Source organism: Nannospalax galili, unplaced genomic scaffold (genome assembly GCF_000622305.1).
Source record: "Nannospalax galili isolate Female #2095 unplaced genomic scaffold, S.galili_v1.0 scaffold1110, whole genome shotgun sequence".
NCBI classification, from domain to species: domain Eukaryota; kingdom Metazoa; phylum Chordata; class Mammalia; order Rodentia; family Spalacidae; genus Nannospalax; species Nannospalax galili.
In genome coordinates this window covers 26,155-42,455 of record NW_008328335.1, presented here as the reverse complement: position 1 = coordinate 42,455, position 16,301 = coordinate 26,155, and the positions used below count along the sequence as shown (strand labels likewise).

General features: G+C 42.6%; 1 protein-coding gene across 1 annotated transcript; it reads right to left on the bottom strand.

Moving 5' to 3' along the window:
* Positions 1-2,751: 2,751 nt before the first annotated feature.
* Positions 2,752-9,303, bottom strand: Ccr2 (C-C motif chemokine receptor 2). The gene is made up of 2 exons (XM_008826832.3): positions 9,250-9,303; positions 2,752-5,253 (listed from the first exon to the last, which is right to left on the bottom strand). Exon 2 carries the CDS (start codon positions 5,240-5,242, stop codon positions 4,121-4,123), a length of 1,122 nt encoding a protein of 373 aa, XP_008825054.1. The 5' UTR covers positions 5,243-5,253; positions 9,250-9,303; the 3' UTR covers positions 2,752-4,120.
* Between the last annotated feature and the right edge of the window lie 6,998 nt (positions 9,304-16,301).

Here is a 16,301-nt window from a genome sequence, read left to right as displayed (position 1 = left end):
AGGGGCAAGTGACATCAGCACCCAAGAAGTGGTGGATCGGAGGAAGTCCAGTCAAGAGAGATCTTGCATATCTAGGAAGTAGCCACGGGGATACTCACTAGTTCTGGGTCCCCCGAAGTGAGTACATTTCTCTGGGGCACCTTTGCCAACACAGAGGGACTTATGTCAGGTACCAACTATATGAAAATATGTGTGCCCTTCTAGCCATAGCCACTTTCCTCGAGCCTCATGCTTGGAAAAGGGAGGTAGAGGAGGTCACCCTGAGGAAAACCACTAGCCAGGGCAGGGGTAGAATGAGGACAGATAGGGCAGAACATAACCTCCTCTAGACACAGCCTCCCAGAATCCACTCAACATGAAAGATCAACAGAGATTGAATCAAGAGGAATAAAAGTACTTATTAAAGCAAATGGATTACATTAGGGGGTTTAATAGGAACTGGTATAACATAAAACTTTACTCTGCGCCCTGGCCTTTGCTTAGAAAGCTGCTGAGCTGGCAGAATACTTCAGATAGTAGGAGAAAGGCCCCCACTCCAGGCTGGGGCCAGAAAGGATACAGGTCTTGTGTTGCATAACTGTATACACACACACACACACACACACACACACACACACCACCACCAACAACAACAACAACAACAACAACAACAACAGCAACAACAGGAAAACAAAACTTCCCCAAAGTCACAGACATGCCAAAGTGGCCATGTCTGAGCAAATTCTAGCCTTTATCACTCCCGAAACCCAGACCTGGTCTCTTCTCCTCCATTTCTGAACTGCCTTGTAGAGTCCCTGACAGTCCAGACTCCTCTTTTTGGTATGTTTCCCTAGAGAGTCTTGGGTGGACTTCCCTTCTGGCTAATCTTACATGAGATCGTTTTATTTGTCAGGGAAGTAGAATAGGGAGTCAGAGCAGAGGGGGAAGGGCCAGTCCTACTGGAGTCCTTCCGGGTGCCGCAGGGCCCTCTGCATATGCCCAGCTTCTGAAGCAGCTTTGACAACACAGACCAAGGTACGCAGTGTTTGGGGGTAATACCAAACCTATTCCTCCACCAGAAATGTCAGAGACACCCATCCCTTGGCATCCTGGCCTTTCTTTACCTCATGCCTGCTTTCCTCAAACTGCCCACTCAAAGGTTCTCCCCAGGATAGAGGCAACTTGAGAGCTCACCTCTGGAAACACACAATAGGCATCTTTTATAAGGCATTTTCTACAGCAGCAACAAAATTCTGTGGTAGCTGTTCTGGCTGCTGCACGGCCATCACTAAATTAGCCACTGTCCTCTGGGCTCCCAGAAAATGCCACATACCCTTTTTATCCTTGTGCTGATGTGATGACATCTGTGCCCTCCATACCCTTTCCCCATCTACAGGTCCTGGGCCTCAAGTCTAAAGGACATGGAGGATACAGCAGTGACACCCGTCTTCACCTTTCCCACTCAGTCTACAGACCCTCAGGTTACTTGTCATACTGCATCCCAAAATGGAAACAAATTTATTTATGAAGGCTTTGTATCTCGTGTGTGTTAGTCAGTGTTGTGCTTCCTGAAAAACAGCCCCTTAAGCCAAGTGGCTTACTACAGTGGAAGTGGGCTTCTTGCTCCTCTTCTGCATGGTGGTGGCCATGGCTTCACTCACATCTCATCAAGACACAGAACGGCTTCACTTTGCTGAAAAGAAGCTCAGCCCAGCCATGCTGAGGCCGTGACTGGCTGAAGCAAATATCACTTGTGTTTAGCTTCCATCAGCCTAACTGCAGACAGAGTGTGTGGCCTGGAGGCCACTCACACCTCTACATAAGGTACCAGGCATGTGGAATTGTGGAATCCCACAGGGGAAGAAGTACGAAGTTGTGAACATAACAGAAAACCACACCAAGTGTAACAAAGCAGACATTTATTTTTAAGATCTTTTTTAGCAACATAGAGCATTGATTTATTTTCCAAATCATAGGTTTTTTAAAACAATATTTATATTTTATCATAATCAAAATACAACTGTGTGCATTCATTAGAATGTCTGAAGGTAACACCCTCAGCCCCTACTTCTTCCAGAAACCTTCTTTAACGTGATGGTAACCAAGCTAAATAACAAAGACTTGCAGCTCCTGGGTTGTCTGTTCACGTGATCATTGCTTCCATCAGATCAGAAATCAACTTTTAAAGTTGTTTTTAGCAGCTATCTTGACTAAGGAGTTCCCACTGTTCCAAAAGAACAATATGTCACCAGTAACACATCTGGGAAGCTCTGAAGCACTCCAGCATTATTAAATCACAACTACTTAATGATAGAGAGAGAAAAAGGATGGGGGAGCAAGACTGAGAGAGCAAACACACAGCTGATGTGGCAGCTGCGGGGTGCATGCAGGGATCGGATGGCACTCTGGCTTAGACTCTGCATGGCCACAGGTGGATACACCCACAGACCATAGATCCCGCGCTCGGTCAGTCCCAAACTGTGTCAGCTCATATGCTAAAGGCATATGAGAATTCTCTCTATAATTAATGCAATATTTTCAGACTTGGCAAGATGTACTCTTCACCTCATCTACAAGTCAAAGTTTTCATTGTTTTTTAACTAACTTGTTTATCTTTATTTTATACATATGATTTTTAGGCCTGCATGTATGTAAACGCACCTGTGTCATTCTCTGAGGCCGGAAGAGGGTGCTGGATTCCCTGGAACTGGAGTTATGAATGGTTGTTAGCTGCCTTGTTGGTGCTGGGATTCAAACCCAGGTCCTCAAACCCAGGTTAAGAGAGCCAGTGCTCTTAACCTCTGAGCCTTCTCTCCAGTCCCAAAGTTTTCATTCTTAAGTTTATGTTTTCTAGCTTTGATTTTAAAATATTTGAATTCTACCTGTATCCAAATTAAGGCTCTAGAAGGTAGTCTGTGAAGCACTTCTCATTCTATCTAGAATCTTCTACATCAAGGCTTATCCTGCCTGGTAATTTAGATAGCGAATCCTGGGCTTGGGGCATGTGTGATTTCCAAAGCCAGGACTCTGTCCCTATCTGCCCCTCAAATGTCCAGGGTCCCATCCAGGTTTCATCTCCTGGTACTATCCAGGGGCTCATGTCTGGATGTTCCCTGCACACTTTTCCCAGACCCAGTGGGATTTGTGGTGTTGATAGTCCTATAGCCAAGAGTTAGGAGATAAAGACTGTGTATGAAGAAAGAGGGAGGCATCAGAGCACTGGGCGGGGGAGGAGGGGTTGGAAGTAGTAGCAATGAAACCAAAACGGTTGACATCGACAGCAGGCTTTGCTAGCTGCTGAGGCAGCCTTCTTGCCTCCAAGTCTTTCTGCTTCTGGACCCATACCTGCTGTGGTCACACACGTCCCCTGCCTTCCTGCTGCGGGCTTTACACCTGAAGGAAGAACTGGCTCTTCTCACTTTTTGGTCACTACCTCCAACCTTCCACTCACCCTAGAAATACCAAACAAGGCCTTCATTGTTATTTTTAACTAATCACTGATGATGCATATTTTACAAACAAAAATTCTCTAAATTTCCTGTGAGCATGTGGCCTGAGAAGTGTGTAAGCAGTGGAACACAATATTGAACAGATCGTCCGTGTTGTCATAGATTTAAACGACAAAGGGAAAATGTGTTGTTCAATCATGTATAAGAGGATCATGGGACTCAAATGAAGTTCTCAACAAGCTATACAATTCCCAGACTCCCCATAAGCTGATAAAGCCTTCAGAACTAAACATGAGTGGGAGATGGAGCCAAGAGCTAGGACATTTCCTGTTCAAATGAACAAATGCCCTGCCCACCTGCATCTTCATCTGACCCAGGGTCAGTAGGACTCATCAGTTCCCGCTTCTCACTCGGTCCTGAACCCTCACACACCGTTCTGTTCATCCCATGCCTGTCTTGTTAGAAATGGAGAAAGACATGGAGAAAACGAGAGAAATAGCTTTAAGGAATGAGGCTTTATAGAAGTCTCTATAGACTGTTATTCTGGAATATTCCCTGAGCATATATTAGATATACAAAGAGTGCCATAAGTCTGTCTTGGCACAATTCTGAGGTTCCTGGGTACCTGATGTACAGATCTCTGTTCTGTTATCATCCTTGGGGGGGAAAAGAAAAGAAAATTGTTATTTGTGTTACAAACCAACTGAGACTTCCTGCTCCCCAGTGGAAGGGGTGAACGTTGAGCTCACTCGATCTGCTGCCTCCCTATAGAAAACTGGGCACTGTTTGCAGAGGCGTTTGGCAATGTGTTTTCTAAAGAACACGGACAGATACCTTCGGAACTTCTCTCCAACAAAGGCATAGATGATAGGGTTGATGCAACAGTGCGTCATCCCAAGAGTCTCTGTCACCTGCATGGCGCGATCCAAGTGACTGGAGCTCTCACAGTTACTCAGGCCAAAGGCCTCCTGGAAGGTGGTCAGGAAGATGACAATGTTGTAGGGAGCCCAGAAAAGGAAGTAGACAATCATGATGGCGAAGATGAGTCTCACAGCCCTGTGCCTCTTCTTCTCATTCCTGCAGCGAAACAGGGTGTGGAGGATTCCTGAGTAGCAGATGACCATGACCAGCAGGGGCAGGACCAGGCTCAAGATGTTCCTCATTATTGTATGGAAATTCTTCCATATTAATGGAAAATAAGGACCACAGACATGACTATCTTCCTCTTCTTGGAATTTCGTAAAGATGATTCCTGGGAGAGAGGCGAGCACAGCCACCACCCAAGTGATTCCACTCGTCAACACCCCAAAGGTGACTGTCCTGGCTTTGAGAGCAAACACAGCATGGACAATAGCTAAGTACCTATCAACCGTCAGGAGGATGATGAAGAAGATTCCACCAAAATAACCGATGTGATAGAGCCCCGTGAATAACTTGCACATGACGTCCCCGAAGATCCACTCGTTCGCAGCATAGTGAGCCCAGAATGGGAGAGTGAGCAGGAAGAGCAGGTCTGAGATGGCCAGGTTGAGCAGGTAGATGTCCGTCATGCTCTTCAGCTTTTTGCAGCTTATCAGGATGAGGACGACCAATATGTTGCCCACAAAGCCAAAGATGAATACCAGGGAGTAGAGTGGGGGTAAGATCCAGGCTCCCATTTGCTTCACACTGGGTTTATGACAGGGCTCACTGTAATCATAGTCATAAGTGGTGGTAGCCTCTTCACCAAAGCCTGGAATACTTCTTGTAAATAGAGAATGAGATGTAGACAGGATGTCCTGGATTATCTGGGGTAACATGTTTTTGTCTTCCATTTCCCTTGGTTCTGTGGGCAAAGAACAAAATGATAACCATAAATGCCTCATTTCCCAGTCCAAATAGCCTTTCTCCACTCAAGCAAAATCTGGGTCTTCATCCCTCCTTTGCAGCCATCTCCTTGATAGCATGTGCACATCACTTCCCTTATACCTTGTCTACTCAACAACCATTTTCTTAACACGCTTGGCCTCCCTGGTGAGCATGTTTCTCATTTTCAGACTATAAATGGTACATGCCTGAATTCCTTACCTTCTCTGCAGGTGGTGAACAGGTGTATGACCCATCACTGAACAATTAGATGTAAGTAAAGTCTTCTAAGAGGCTTTGAGGTAGGTTCTTCCCCAATAAAATAGACACAGAAAAAAACATGATGGCCCCTTCTACTTTTGCAGCTTGTCTAGTATAGGCTCAGTGCTTGAGACTATGAACAAAAGACCCAGAGACCAGAGAGAGCCACATGGAGTCCCAAACCCACTCCTGAACTGCTCATCTTCTGACTTCTTATTTGTGAAAAGCCATAAGCCATGTGAATTACATCTTCGATTCCTTATAGACAGAAGCCTTCAATAGCCAATAGCCAATAGCCGTTGTTTCCTGCCACCCTCTTGCCCGCACTTCTTCTGACAAGGTTGCAGTGGTGACCCGATGTTCAAATGCCTTAGCCCTGTTCCAATTTCATCTTCATTGAGCGTTTGTTCATCTACAAATTTCCTCTGTTTGGAACTCTTTTAACTTCCAGGAGGAAGCTCCTACCTGACTACTTATCAATATTCTTTGTGATATCTCTCACGGCCCACACCATAAAAGCCCTCATGCACCAGACTAGACTCTTGTCTCCTTATACCTTTTGCCTCTTTATTCTTGCTCCAAACTTCTTCCTGAATCTTGTCAGCTAATCTCAGGATTTTAGCTCTCCTGCATGCTAATGTTTTCTAAGGTTCTGTGTTCAAATCCTACCTTTCTCCTAGACCTCTATCTTTTGACTATATCCCCATGAATTTATTTGTATAGCCAGTATTTATTTAGCACATATTATGACCTATAACCTGTTTTAGGCATTGAGTTTTAGCAGTGAGTGAAACGATCACTTTTCAGATAATTCAAGTTCAACCCACCACTTCTGAGCTCCCTCTGAAGCTTCCCCAGGTTGTAAGTTCCTTTTCTCCTTTTTTTTAAGACAAGGTCTCAGTACCATAGCCTGGTTGGCCTGGAACTCATTATGTAGACCAACCTGGCCTTGAGCTCACAGAGATCTTCCTGCCTCTGCCTCCCAAGTGCTGGGATTAAGGTATGCACTACTATGCCTGATTAATGAGTTATTCTTAAAAAACATTCTATTCTATTCTTTTATTATTATTACATAGGGGTTGGGCAGGAACACACATACCACTGTACATGAGGTCAGATGACAATCGAATTCTCTCCTTCTAGTGTGAGCTTCTGTCATCAGGCTTGGGCAGCAAGTACTTTTGCACAGGCAATCTTTATGGCCCAGTTGTGAGTTCTTTATCTTAGTTATTATCATCTACTTTACTGTATAATAAACAGATTTGGTATCATTCCAAATCCTTCCTCTTCAGAAAATTAGGGGCCATTCTTTGCACCAAAATAGACCAGGATTCAAATCCTGCCTCTGGGGGCAGGACTGGATAGAGAGCTAAGTGGTTAAACACATGTATTGCTTTACAGAGGGCCTAAGTTCAGTTTCCAACACCAATGTTGGGCAGCTTACAACAGCCTATAACTCCAGCTCTAAGGATCAGATGTTCTCTTATAACCTCTGCAGGCATTCACACACACACACACAGCACATGATCCTCAGAACTGCATAAACCCAGGCATAGTGGCACATCCCTGTAATCCCAACACTCATGTGGAGGCAGGAGGATGAGGAGTTCAAAGTCATCCTCAGATACATAGTAAGTATGAAGCCATCCTGGGATACATGAGACCCCATCTCATATATATATATATATATATATATATATATATATATATATGTAAAAACAAAACATCTAGGGGCTAGAGAGATGGCTCAGCAGCTAAGAGCAGTGACTGCTCTTGCAGAGGACCAGGGTTCAATTCCCAGTACCCACATAGTGGTTAAGAACCATCTGTAGCTCCAGTTCCAGGCGATCTGATACCTTCTTCTGACCTCCACAGGCATTGAACTACATGGGTGCACTGCATACATACAGGCCATACACTCATATGCATAAAATGAAAATAATAAATAAAATAGTTTAAAAAATAAAACCTCAAATCCTGCCTCTAGCATACAAGCTATGTAATTTAAAGACAGTTATTTCCTCAAGTATCAGTTTCCTTATGTAGAAACTAACTTTGCTAAGTTTCTGGGAAGACCACCAGAGATAAGGATTAGCACATTACATATACTCTATGTTAGCATTGCATCATATGAATTCTGCCACTTAAATGCTTTTCAGATTCATTTCTTCAGCACACCTATGAGCTGCTAGTTTCTTGCCATGACTGCTCCTCACTTCTTGAACTTTCCTTCACTGATGGCTCACCCCTCTCAATCTGTCTGTGCTAAGAGTTGAAACTGCACATGGCACTTCTCAGCCTGAAACTCCCAGTAGTCACATGACTCGGCTGCTGTGGGACCTCCAAGGTAATGGCTGGTCCGCTCACTATGGTAACTAGTTTTCCAGTTTCATCTCCAGTCATTTCTCCCATTCTATATTTTTTGCTGTACCGGGCAATTGAACCCATATCTTTACGTTTGCTTTACCACGGAGCCACACACCCCCAGCCCACATTTCCAGTTCTATACACAGCCATAGTTGTAGTCTTTTTCATTCAAACTCACCACTTCCTTCATGCTTAGTGATTTTCTATGACTTATTCCTTTGTCTAAGATGGCTCCTGTTCATCCCTCTAGCTCCCTCTCAAACCTTCCTTCTCTAGGGAGCCTACTGTGCACTATCTAATCACTCTGATCTCATGAAATCTAAATGAGCCCTTTGCATACTATCTTTCACACATTGTGCACCCCTCTGAGGTTAAAGAGCAGTCATGGTTCTCCAACTCTTATAATCCCATCTGTAAATGCTCACTGCAGTAGTGCACAAAACTCTGCAATAATAATAGAATTATAAGACCTGACATCATTAGGGCATGCTTGTTAAGAATATTTTTGTCTTGATAGTGACTATGAATTTGTTCCCATCCATTTATGTAATTCATTTTTCCATCCCTCTAGTGATGGCCACATTTCACAGACCTTGTATCTCACATCACTAAGCTACATCCCGACAGACTGCAGGAACTAGAAGGGATCTCTGATGACAGGAAGAAAATGCACGCACCTAGAGAATTATACTGTGCTCAGTCTGGTCTGTTCCCAAAGCTCCAGAACTGACAGAAAACACTGGGCAAATACTACCTCTTCTACACCTCTGCAGGTAGCCAGCACCTAGCTCTTACTACATGAGGTAGTCAACAAAGTGGCTCAACCGTGCTGGCCTACCTGTCACTTTTGGCATCAGGACCTAGGACCCATGACTAAAAAGAAGCTACATCTGAGACAAAAGAAATTCTTCTGTTCAGCCTGTGTGACCCTCCTGAGGAGAAAGAAAAGCCATATTTTGGTTCAGCACGTAGACTGACCCACATATGGACCAGAGGTGAAGTTTCCAGCAATTGAAGCTCCTTGCATAGTCAGAGGGGTAGAGTGAGCTCGTGGGTGTCTGGAAAGTGACAAGGCAAGGCAGAGTTCTCATCCTTCCTCTGTTGCACCCTTTCTTTATCACCTGAGCACCAAAGGATGGTCCCACCAAGCCACAGCCTCACTTCCTCACTGTCACCAGGGTCATCCTAACATCTCTTGGTGCACAGAACACCCTTTCCCCTTCCCCCTTCTTGGCCAATGTCTTCACATGCACAGACTGTGCAGCCCCTAAGGTGTCTCCCTGGCTGCTACACTGAAAACTTAGAGATGTTTGGGCATAGCATTCAAAATCCATGAAAAACTACTCACAGCTCGCCAGGGATGGCTTCTTCCTGGTGGCACTGGTGTCAGACTCTCAGCAACAAGACCTCAATCTGGAGGTAGAAACTTGGTGTGCAGAAGTAGGAAATAAAGTTTCCTGCAGAAAGAGAAGGCGGAGATAGAAGGGCAAGTGATGCTCAAGATCTGAAAAAAATCAAAGATTTACAGTTCTTCTTTTCCAGCCAGGAACGTCGTTTGCTGGGCTGAGGTCTCCACAGGATTAATTTTGAAATCTTGCTTGTGCAACCTTGAGTGTGAGTCAGCTACTCCCAGCCCCTCTGCTCTGATATCTTTCAACTCTGGGCTTCTTTATCTTATGGGTTTCTGACTCTGCAGCTCTTCCACTTCTCTGTGTAGCAATTTGCATGACCTGGGTGAAACAGAGACTGTATCACTCCAAAAGGATGAATGATAATGGGGTTCTTGGTCATAGTGGAGAAAGTGCAGTGAGGTTTCCCTGAGACCACGTACACTGCTTTTAGTAGTATTGTGAATTGGGATCTGATTATAAACCTCATTTTAAAAGCACTTTCTTTGTAAAATATATTTTAATTGTATGTGTATGAGTGTTTTGCATGCATGTGTGTAAATATGTGTGTGCGATGGCCATGGAGGACAGAAGAAGGCATCAGATCTCCTACAGCTGGAAGTAGAAATAGTTGTTAACCACCATATGGGTGCTGGGAACTGAACCTGGGTCCTCTGCAAGAGCATCCAGTGCTCTTAACCAGAGTAGTCATCTCTCCAGCCCCCAAATAAAGCTTTCTAATGAAGGGGAATGCTTAGTGATCTCTTACCTTAACAAGAGATGCTTCTGTTTTTATTGTAGATCACCCTCCTTTGAAAGAACCTTTGCTTTTTTTTTGTTTTTTTTTTTTTAAAAAAGTCTACATCATGGGCACCTACTTAGGAATTTCCCTAAGTTCCTGCAAACCTTGGACAGGCTCATCTGAGCAGGCCTCTGGATCTCTGTGAATTCAGCAGACTCAAGGGTCAGGATCTCATGCTATAGCCTTAGCAAGAATTTGAGCGTGGATTTTACCAACAATCAAACATGAATCATAAGATCTCTCTAGCTGGAGAGGGATAAATGGCTTCAAAGCAGCTCATGTATCATCCGGTGCACAATAGATGTTCAACAAGGAACAAGTAAAAGCACCAAAACCCTACTAAGAACAGGGGGCTGAGTAGTGCAGCCACTATTAGAGCTGACAGCAGCAGCAAAGCTTCATGCAGGTCAGGAGCCCACTCCAGATTTCAGTAAGCTGGTGATCCTATAAAACTCTACAGACTTGGGTTTTATGTTAAGCAAAAAGAGCCTCCTTTTTTTGAGAAAAATCCTATCTTTTCTTCTTCTGGAAAAGGTCTACTTCCACATCTAGATTCTTCTGTTCTGTATCTTGGCACCAGTTCCCATGATTCAGTCAGGGATGGCATCAATCAGGACCCTTGATTGGGACCACTTTTCACTTCCATCTTCAAATTACAGATCACTGATCCTAGCTAGGGCATTTTGACAACAAGAAGAGGCACTGTGTTCTGTACATTCAAAGTGATCTGACAATAGGGAACAGATGGCATTTTGGACCCTGTCTAAATTTAGATGAAGGTGTTTCCAAAAGGCTGAGCAGTGTCAGAAGAGCCAATGTTCAGAGACTAGCCCCAGTGGGAGCTGCTCCCCCTGTGTTTTATGGGAAGGACCCCAGAATATGATTCTGTGAGAAACTTCAGACGGAGGAAGGCTTCCGTAGACTTGTCTAAACGTAGACCATACTGTTTTTAAGGCAAAAGTTATCCTCCCACCCTCTCTATGAGCTAGAGACTAACCACTGAGGAGAACTTTAGATCCTTATCAATCTGGAAATTATACCAAAAGAATCAACAGTCACAAGCTTTACTGACTTAATCTTTTTCTGTCGTTTTTTAACCTTCCCACAAGTTTTCACACTGAGAAATGTGAATTCCTTTTTTCTACAAATGTTTACTGTTCTTTGTTGAAAATTCAAAGTCACCTATTTGAGAAATACTTTTTTCCTTAATATATTGTATGTATGTATGAAACACAGTTACCTTCCCCCTCTGTTGACTTGTCTTTTGATATGAAAGTCTATTTTTACTAAGAAATTTCCACTGTTGAAGAAAGGAGTATTTCTTTTCCTTTTCGTAGCTTGAAGGGTCAAAAGGAAAAACATTGCCCGATCTCTGATGTCTAGAGCTAAAGGTTAAAGATCTCCTGCAGAACTTGGCAAAGCAGGGTAGAAGGAAAATCTCAACAGCGTGCTCTCACCTCTGCTATCACTAGGTGGTTGGACCCAATGATACGAGGGAGCAGTGTTGAAGTGGAATGTATACTTGGGGCCCAGAGTAGATCACATAACCATTATTGACACTTTCACCTCACCTGCTCCATACAAATAAGTTAGAAAATTGAGACTTTGCATCTTAAAATATTTATGTACATGAACGAAAGATGGAAGAATTTTTTTCCATGAGCTTGAGAACTCCACATCTATCTGCCAGCAATGATCTCATGGTTTTCAGAATTCCTGGTCTGGAAGATGAGTACTATGTCACATTTTGTTTTTGAAACAGGGTCTCCTTGTAGTCCCATCTGGCCCCGGAACTCACTATGTAGACCAGGCTGGCCTCAATCTCACAGAGATCCACCTGCCTTTGCCTCCTGAATGTTAAGATTAAAGGCAGGTGCCATCACACCCAGCCCTGTGTGGCCTTTTAAGTATGCTTCAGGGAAAGTACATCCCCAGCTATATAGCTCTGGTGTGCATGCTGGCTACACAGGATCTCATGGAAGGCATGACTGTGGGGCCTCAGGTGGCCTGGAGAAAGATGGAGACCATTTAAGTTCTCCTGCAAACCAATGAAATGAAAATCATTCGTGCTCCCTAAAGGCCCAAAGAAAACTACACTGGCACTGGCTATGAGATGCTAAGATCGCATTAGCACTCTAAAGGCCAACTTTACGTGAGGGTTAACTGAAGGTTATGCTCTCTCAAGTGACTTAAAATGATTCATTCAAACCGTATTGGGAGTTAAACCATTCAAACTGAAAGTTAAGTTTGATCTCAGAAGCTGTCTCTCTGCCACTCGTATGGTTAAGACTCAACCAAATGAAGATATGACCAGAAATATGATGGAGAGACAAGAAAGGTTTATCAATGATCTGAATGTACTTTGATGGCCTTCTTTGAAGCTTCCTTACTTCTCTGTGATGGATTTCTTCAGATGGTGCCTTAAAGAACACATAGATATCCTTGCCTCTCCTCATCATAGGTGCTTTGGGTTCACTGTGGTTTCTATGGTTTATATGCTTCCTGTGACCTACTAAAATAGACCAGTGAGTTCTAGGATTTTATACCTTCAGTTTGGTCACACATGAGCTGGACTAATATGATACACACAGAGATCAGTTAGCATGCTGTCTCTTGTTCTGGCCTTGTCTTCATGACAAAACACATACTATTTCCACTGTTTTTGTGTGAAATAACAAAGTAAGGCAACAAGGCACACAGAGTCACAAGAAAGGCTGGCAGCTGCAGATGATGGAAAGAAAATGTCAAGGATCAGAGACCAGTCATGACTTTCTCTAATATCATCTTCTAAGGTCATGACAGTGTCCAGATGAACCAAGAATAGACAAAACTGCATTTTCAAAAATAGAAATAAGGAGTGTAGAGATGATTCAGCACTTTATGAGCAAAAATGAAAACCTGAGTTCAAATCTCCAGCAAGTAAAAAGTCAGGCATATTTGGGGAGCTTGTCATGGTCCAGGCAGTGACAGGAGGGTCACTAGGGCCTGCTGGCTTCCATCCAAGCTCCAGTCTCAAAGGTTGAGGCAGTTAGAGAAGGACACCTGACATCCTCTTCTGGCCTCTGTATGCACACATACAGGGTGTCCACACCCATTCACATATATGTGTGCATATACCACACACATACATATCATATACACGCCAAAAAGGAAAAGAATAAAAAGATCGCCCAAGTAGTAATTAAGTTTTAGTTAAATTATAATATAAAGATAGCAGATCAGATGTTTCTATATCTTCCAGCCAAATAAACTTTGGGAAGAAAGAGGTAAAGTCAGAATCTTTACTTTGTTTACTTGCTAAAGAAGAACTTTGTCAAGTGACTTAAGAGGATTCATGTGAATCTTCATATGAATTCATGCGAATCCAGTATTAGGGAGTTAATCCTGTATCCCTATACAGTTCAGATGCTCCATGACTTCACCTGAATCTCAAAACAGATGCTTCTAAGGTAGCCTGCTGTTAGGAAGAAGACTTGGTGGTGATCAGACAGCGCATAGTGCTTGACAGGCATTTTCAATGTCCCTAGGACATGGCAACAGCAGGTTGGGCGTGAGAGGATGCATTCACACACCACTGCATCTTTCCAACTTTGAGTCCTGGGGAGCAGAAGTAGCATGAGTGTGGATGCCAGCAGGATGAGGTTTTATGCCCATCACTGGTGCTTCTGACATGTTCCTAGGAGGGGCATGACACTATCACAGACACTGAGAAATCCAGAATGTACTCAAAGGGTACGGGTGTATGAGAAGAAACCCACAGAACTGTGGCAGAGATAATGGTTGGTAGGCATTGACGACCTCACTCTGAGTGGGCAGCAGAGGATGGAAATAATGAGATGGACCTTGGCCAACCATGGCTATTTGAAGTTCTACCCAAATGATGCCAGTTTTGCAGAAACCATACTCATTTGGTGGGGCACAGGACAAGAATGTGAAGGGCAAGTCTTTGGTGATACAGATCAGGCATGTTTCATCATTTCAAAAGCAATTTACGTTGAAAGCAAAAGTTTATTTTTTTAAAGTCAACAAAGTGACAATCCTTTACTTATATCTCTAAGAGGAAAAGAAATAAGATGTAGATAACTAAAACCAGATGAAGGTGGAGCCAACTTTGCAGAAAGAAAAATATGAGCAAAATTAATAATTGTTTTCCAGCAAATTGGGTAGCCTAGAGTAAATGAGCAAGCCTAGAAACAATTGCCAAAAATTGACTCAAGAAGAAATAAAACTAGAAAATCCAAAAAGATCTATAAAAAAAGAAATTGAATCAGCACTGTAAAACTGTCTACACAAACAATAGACAGTCTGGACCAAATGGTTTCACTAATGAGATCTCCAACTATTTAAAAAAAAATTCAGATCACTCCTTCTCAAGGTCTGTCCAAAACTAAAAGCGGGAACATGTCCTTACCTATTCTGTAAAGCCAGCATTACTGTGAAAGCACAGCCACACAAATCCACCACACACACACAGACACACACACACACACTCACACACACACACGAGATTAATATACTTCATTAATAGAGCCAAGCATGGTGGCACATGCCTTTAATCCCATCATTCAGAAGGCAGAGGCAGGCAGATCTCTGTAAGACTGAGGCCAGCCTGGACTCAGTCCAGGCCAGCTGGGACTACAGGGAGACCCTGTCTCAAAAACAAAAAAAAAAAATAGAGATTCAAAACTTTTTAAAATGTAAAAATCATATTAAAAGATATTAAAGCATTGCCAAGTGGGATTTATTTGATGAATAAAAATTTGGTTCAAAATTTTAAACAAATCAGACAGTATAATATATCACATAACAGAAAGGAAGTAAAACAAACAATTCCATATGATTGACCTAACTGACCTGAAACATTTGACACATATAATATGCTTCATGACAAAATACTCAAAATATGAAGCAGAAAAGAACTTCCCGAACGTTGTAAAACTGCATTTGTCATGACAACATAACTAATACCATATCCAGCAGTAAAACACTAAAATATATCTTTCTAAGATCAGAATAAGGATGCTCATCTTCATTAGTGGTATACAATAGGATAGTGGAAGTTGTAGCCATAGCAATTTAAAAACAGAGGGATAAAAACAGCATTCAAATATTGTCAGTATTTTGGGTTACTTTCATCTGCCCCATTTCCTCTCAACATGTAGGTTTGATTGTGTTACTGCTGTTTAGAGGGTATGGTGGCTTTATCATCTATCTGTTTCTCTCCTTTCTGTCTACTAAAGAAACTAAAGGTTTTCCTATGCTGCAAGTTATTCATAAGCATAAATTTTCTGAGTGCAAACTGGTCATTATTCTCAGAAGACTGTGGCAGTCAGATACAAAAGCAGCTTTAGACTTCTGATCTGGCTTCACTGTCAAGAGAATCAGAAATGTTACTAATCATGATTTACCACCACAAGTTCTTGGTCTATTACCTGAGGTTCTGGGGAATGTGGCATTACCTGGGGGCCTTTCATAGTATATTGTCATCCTTTCCTTTTGAGTCATTAACTTGGCCAATATTTAACTAGCTTTAAAGTCTGGATGGCTGAGGTTTTTTTTTTTTTTTTTTCATTAAATTACCTTCCCTGTTTGTTAGTAGCTTTCTGATTACCTTTTAAAATCAGTAATTACATTGAGATGATGAAAAGCTAGAAGTCCACTTAAATTACAAGCAAATATGACTGAAAACAGTACCTATATATTCATCTATCAAACAGAGAACCTAAAGCTTTAGAGGCTTTGCTAATGAAATACAAAAGTACATAGCATGATAAAATATATGTCCTGAAGGGGGTGGCGCTGTAGCAAGTTGGAGAAATGTTAACAGAAAGCCACATAAGACAATGTCTTCAAATGTAGAGTTCTGCACTTTGAAGAGCTCAGGGGAGGGAAAGCCTCTTGATGGTGGTTTTCGTGAAAGACTCCATGAAAGAAAAGACATCTGATATGAGCCTTGACAGATTCAAATCTGAGGAGATGATGAAAGAGAGGAAATGGCAAAGTCAAAAGAAGAGAGAAAGAGACAGAAACAGACTCACACAAGAGAGAGAGACAGAGACAGAGACAGAGATACAAATTCGTGAGCTCTACCTCAGCCTCCAGAATAAAAAACTTAAAATTAAGCAACTGTGTTTTAATAAGCTTTTCAGGTGATCCTGATGCAAACTGAGCCTTTAAAAACATTGATCTTGAGAAATGAAGTTTCAGCTT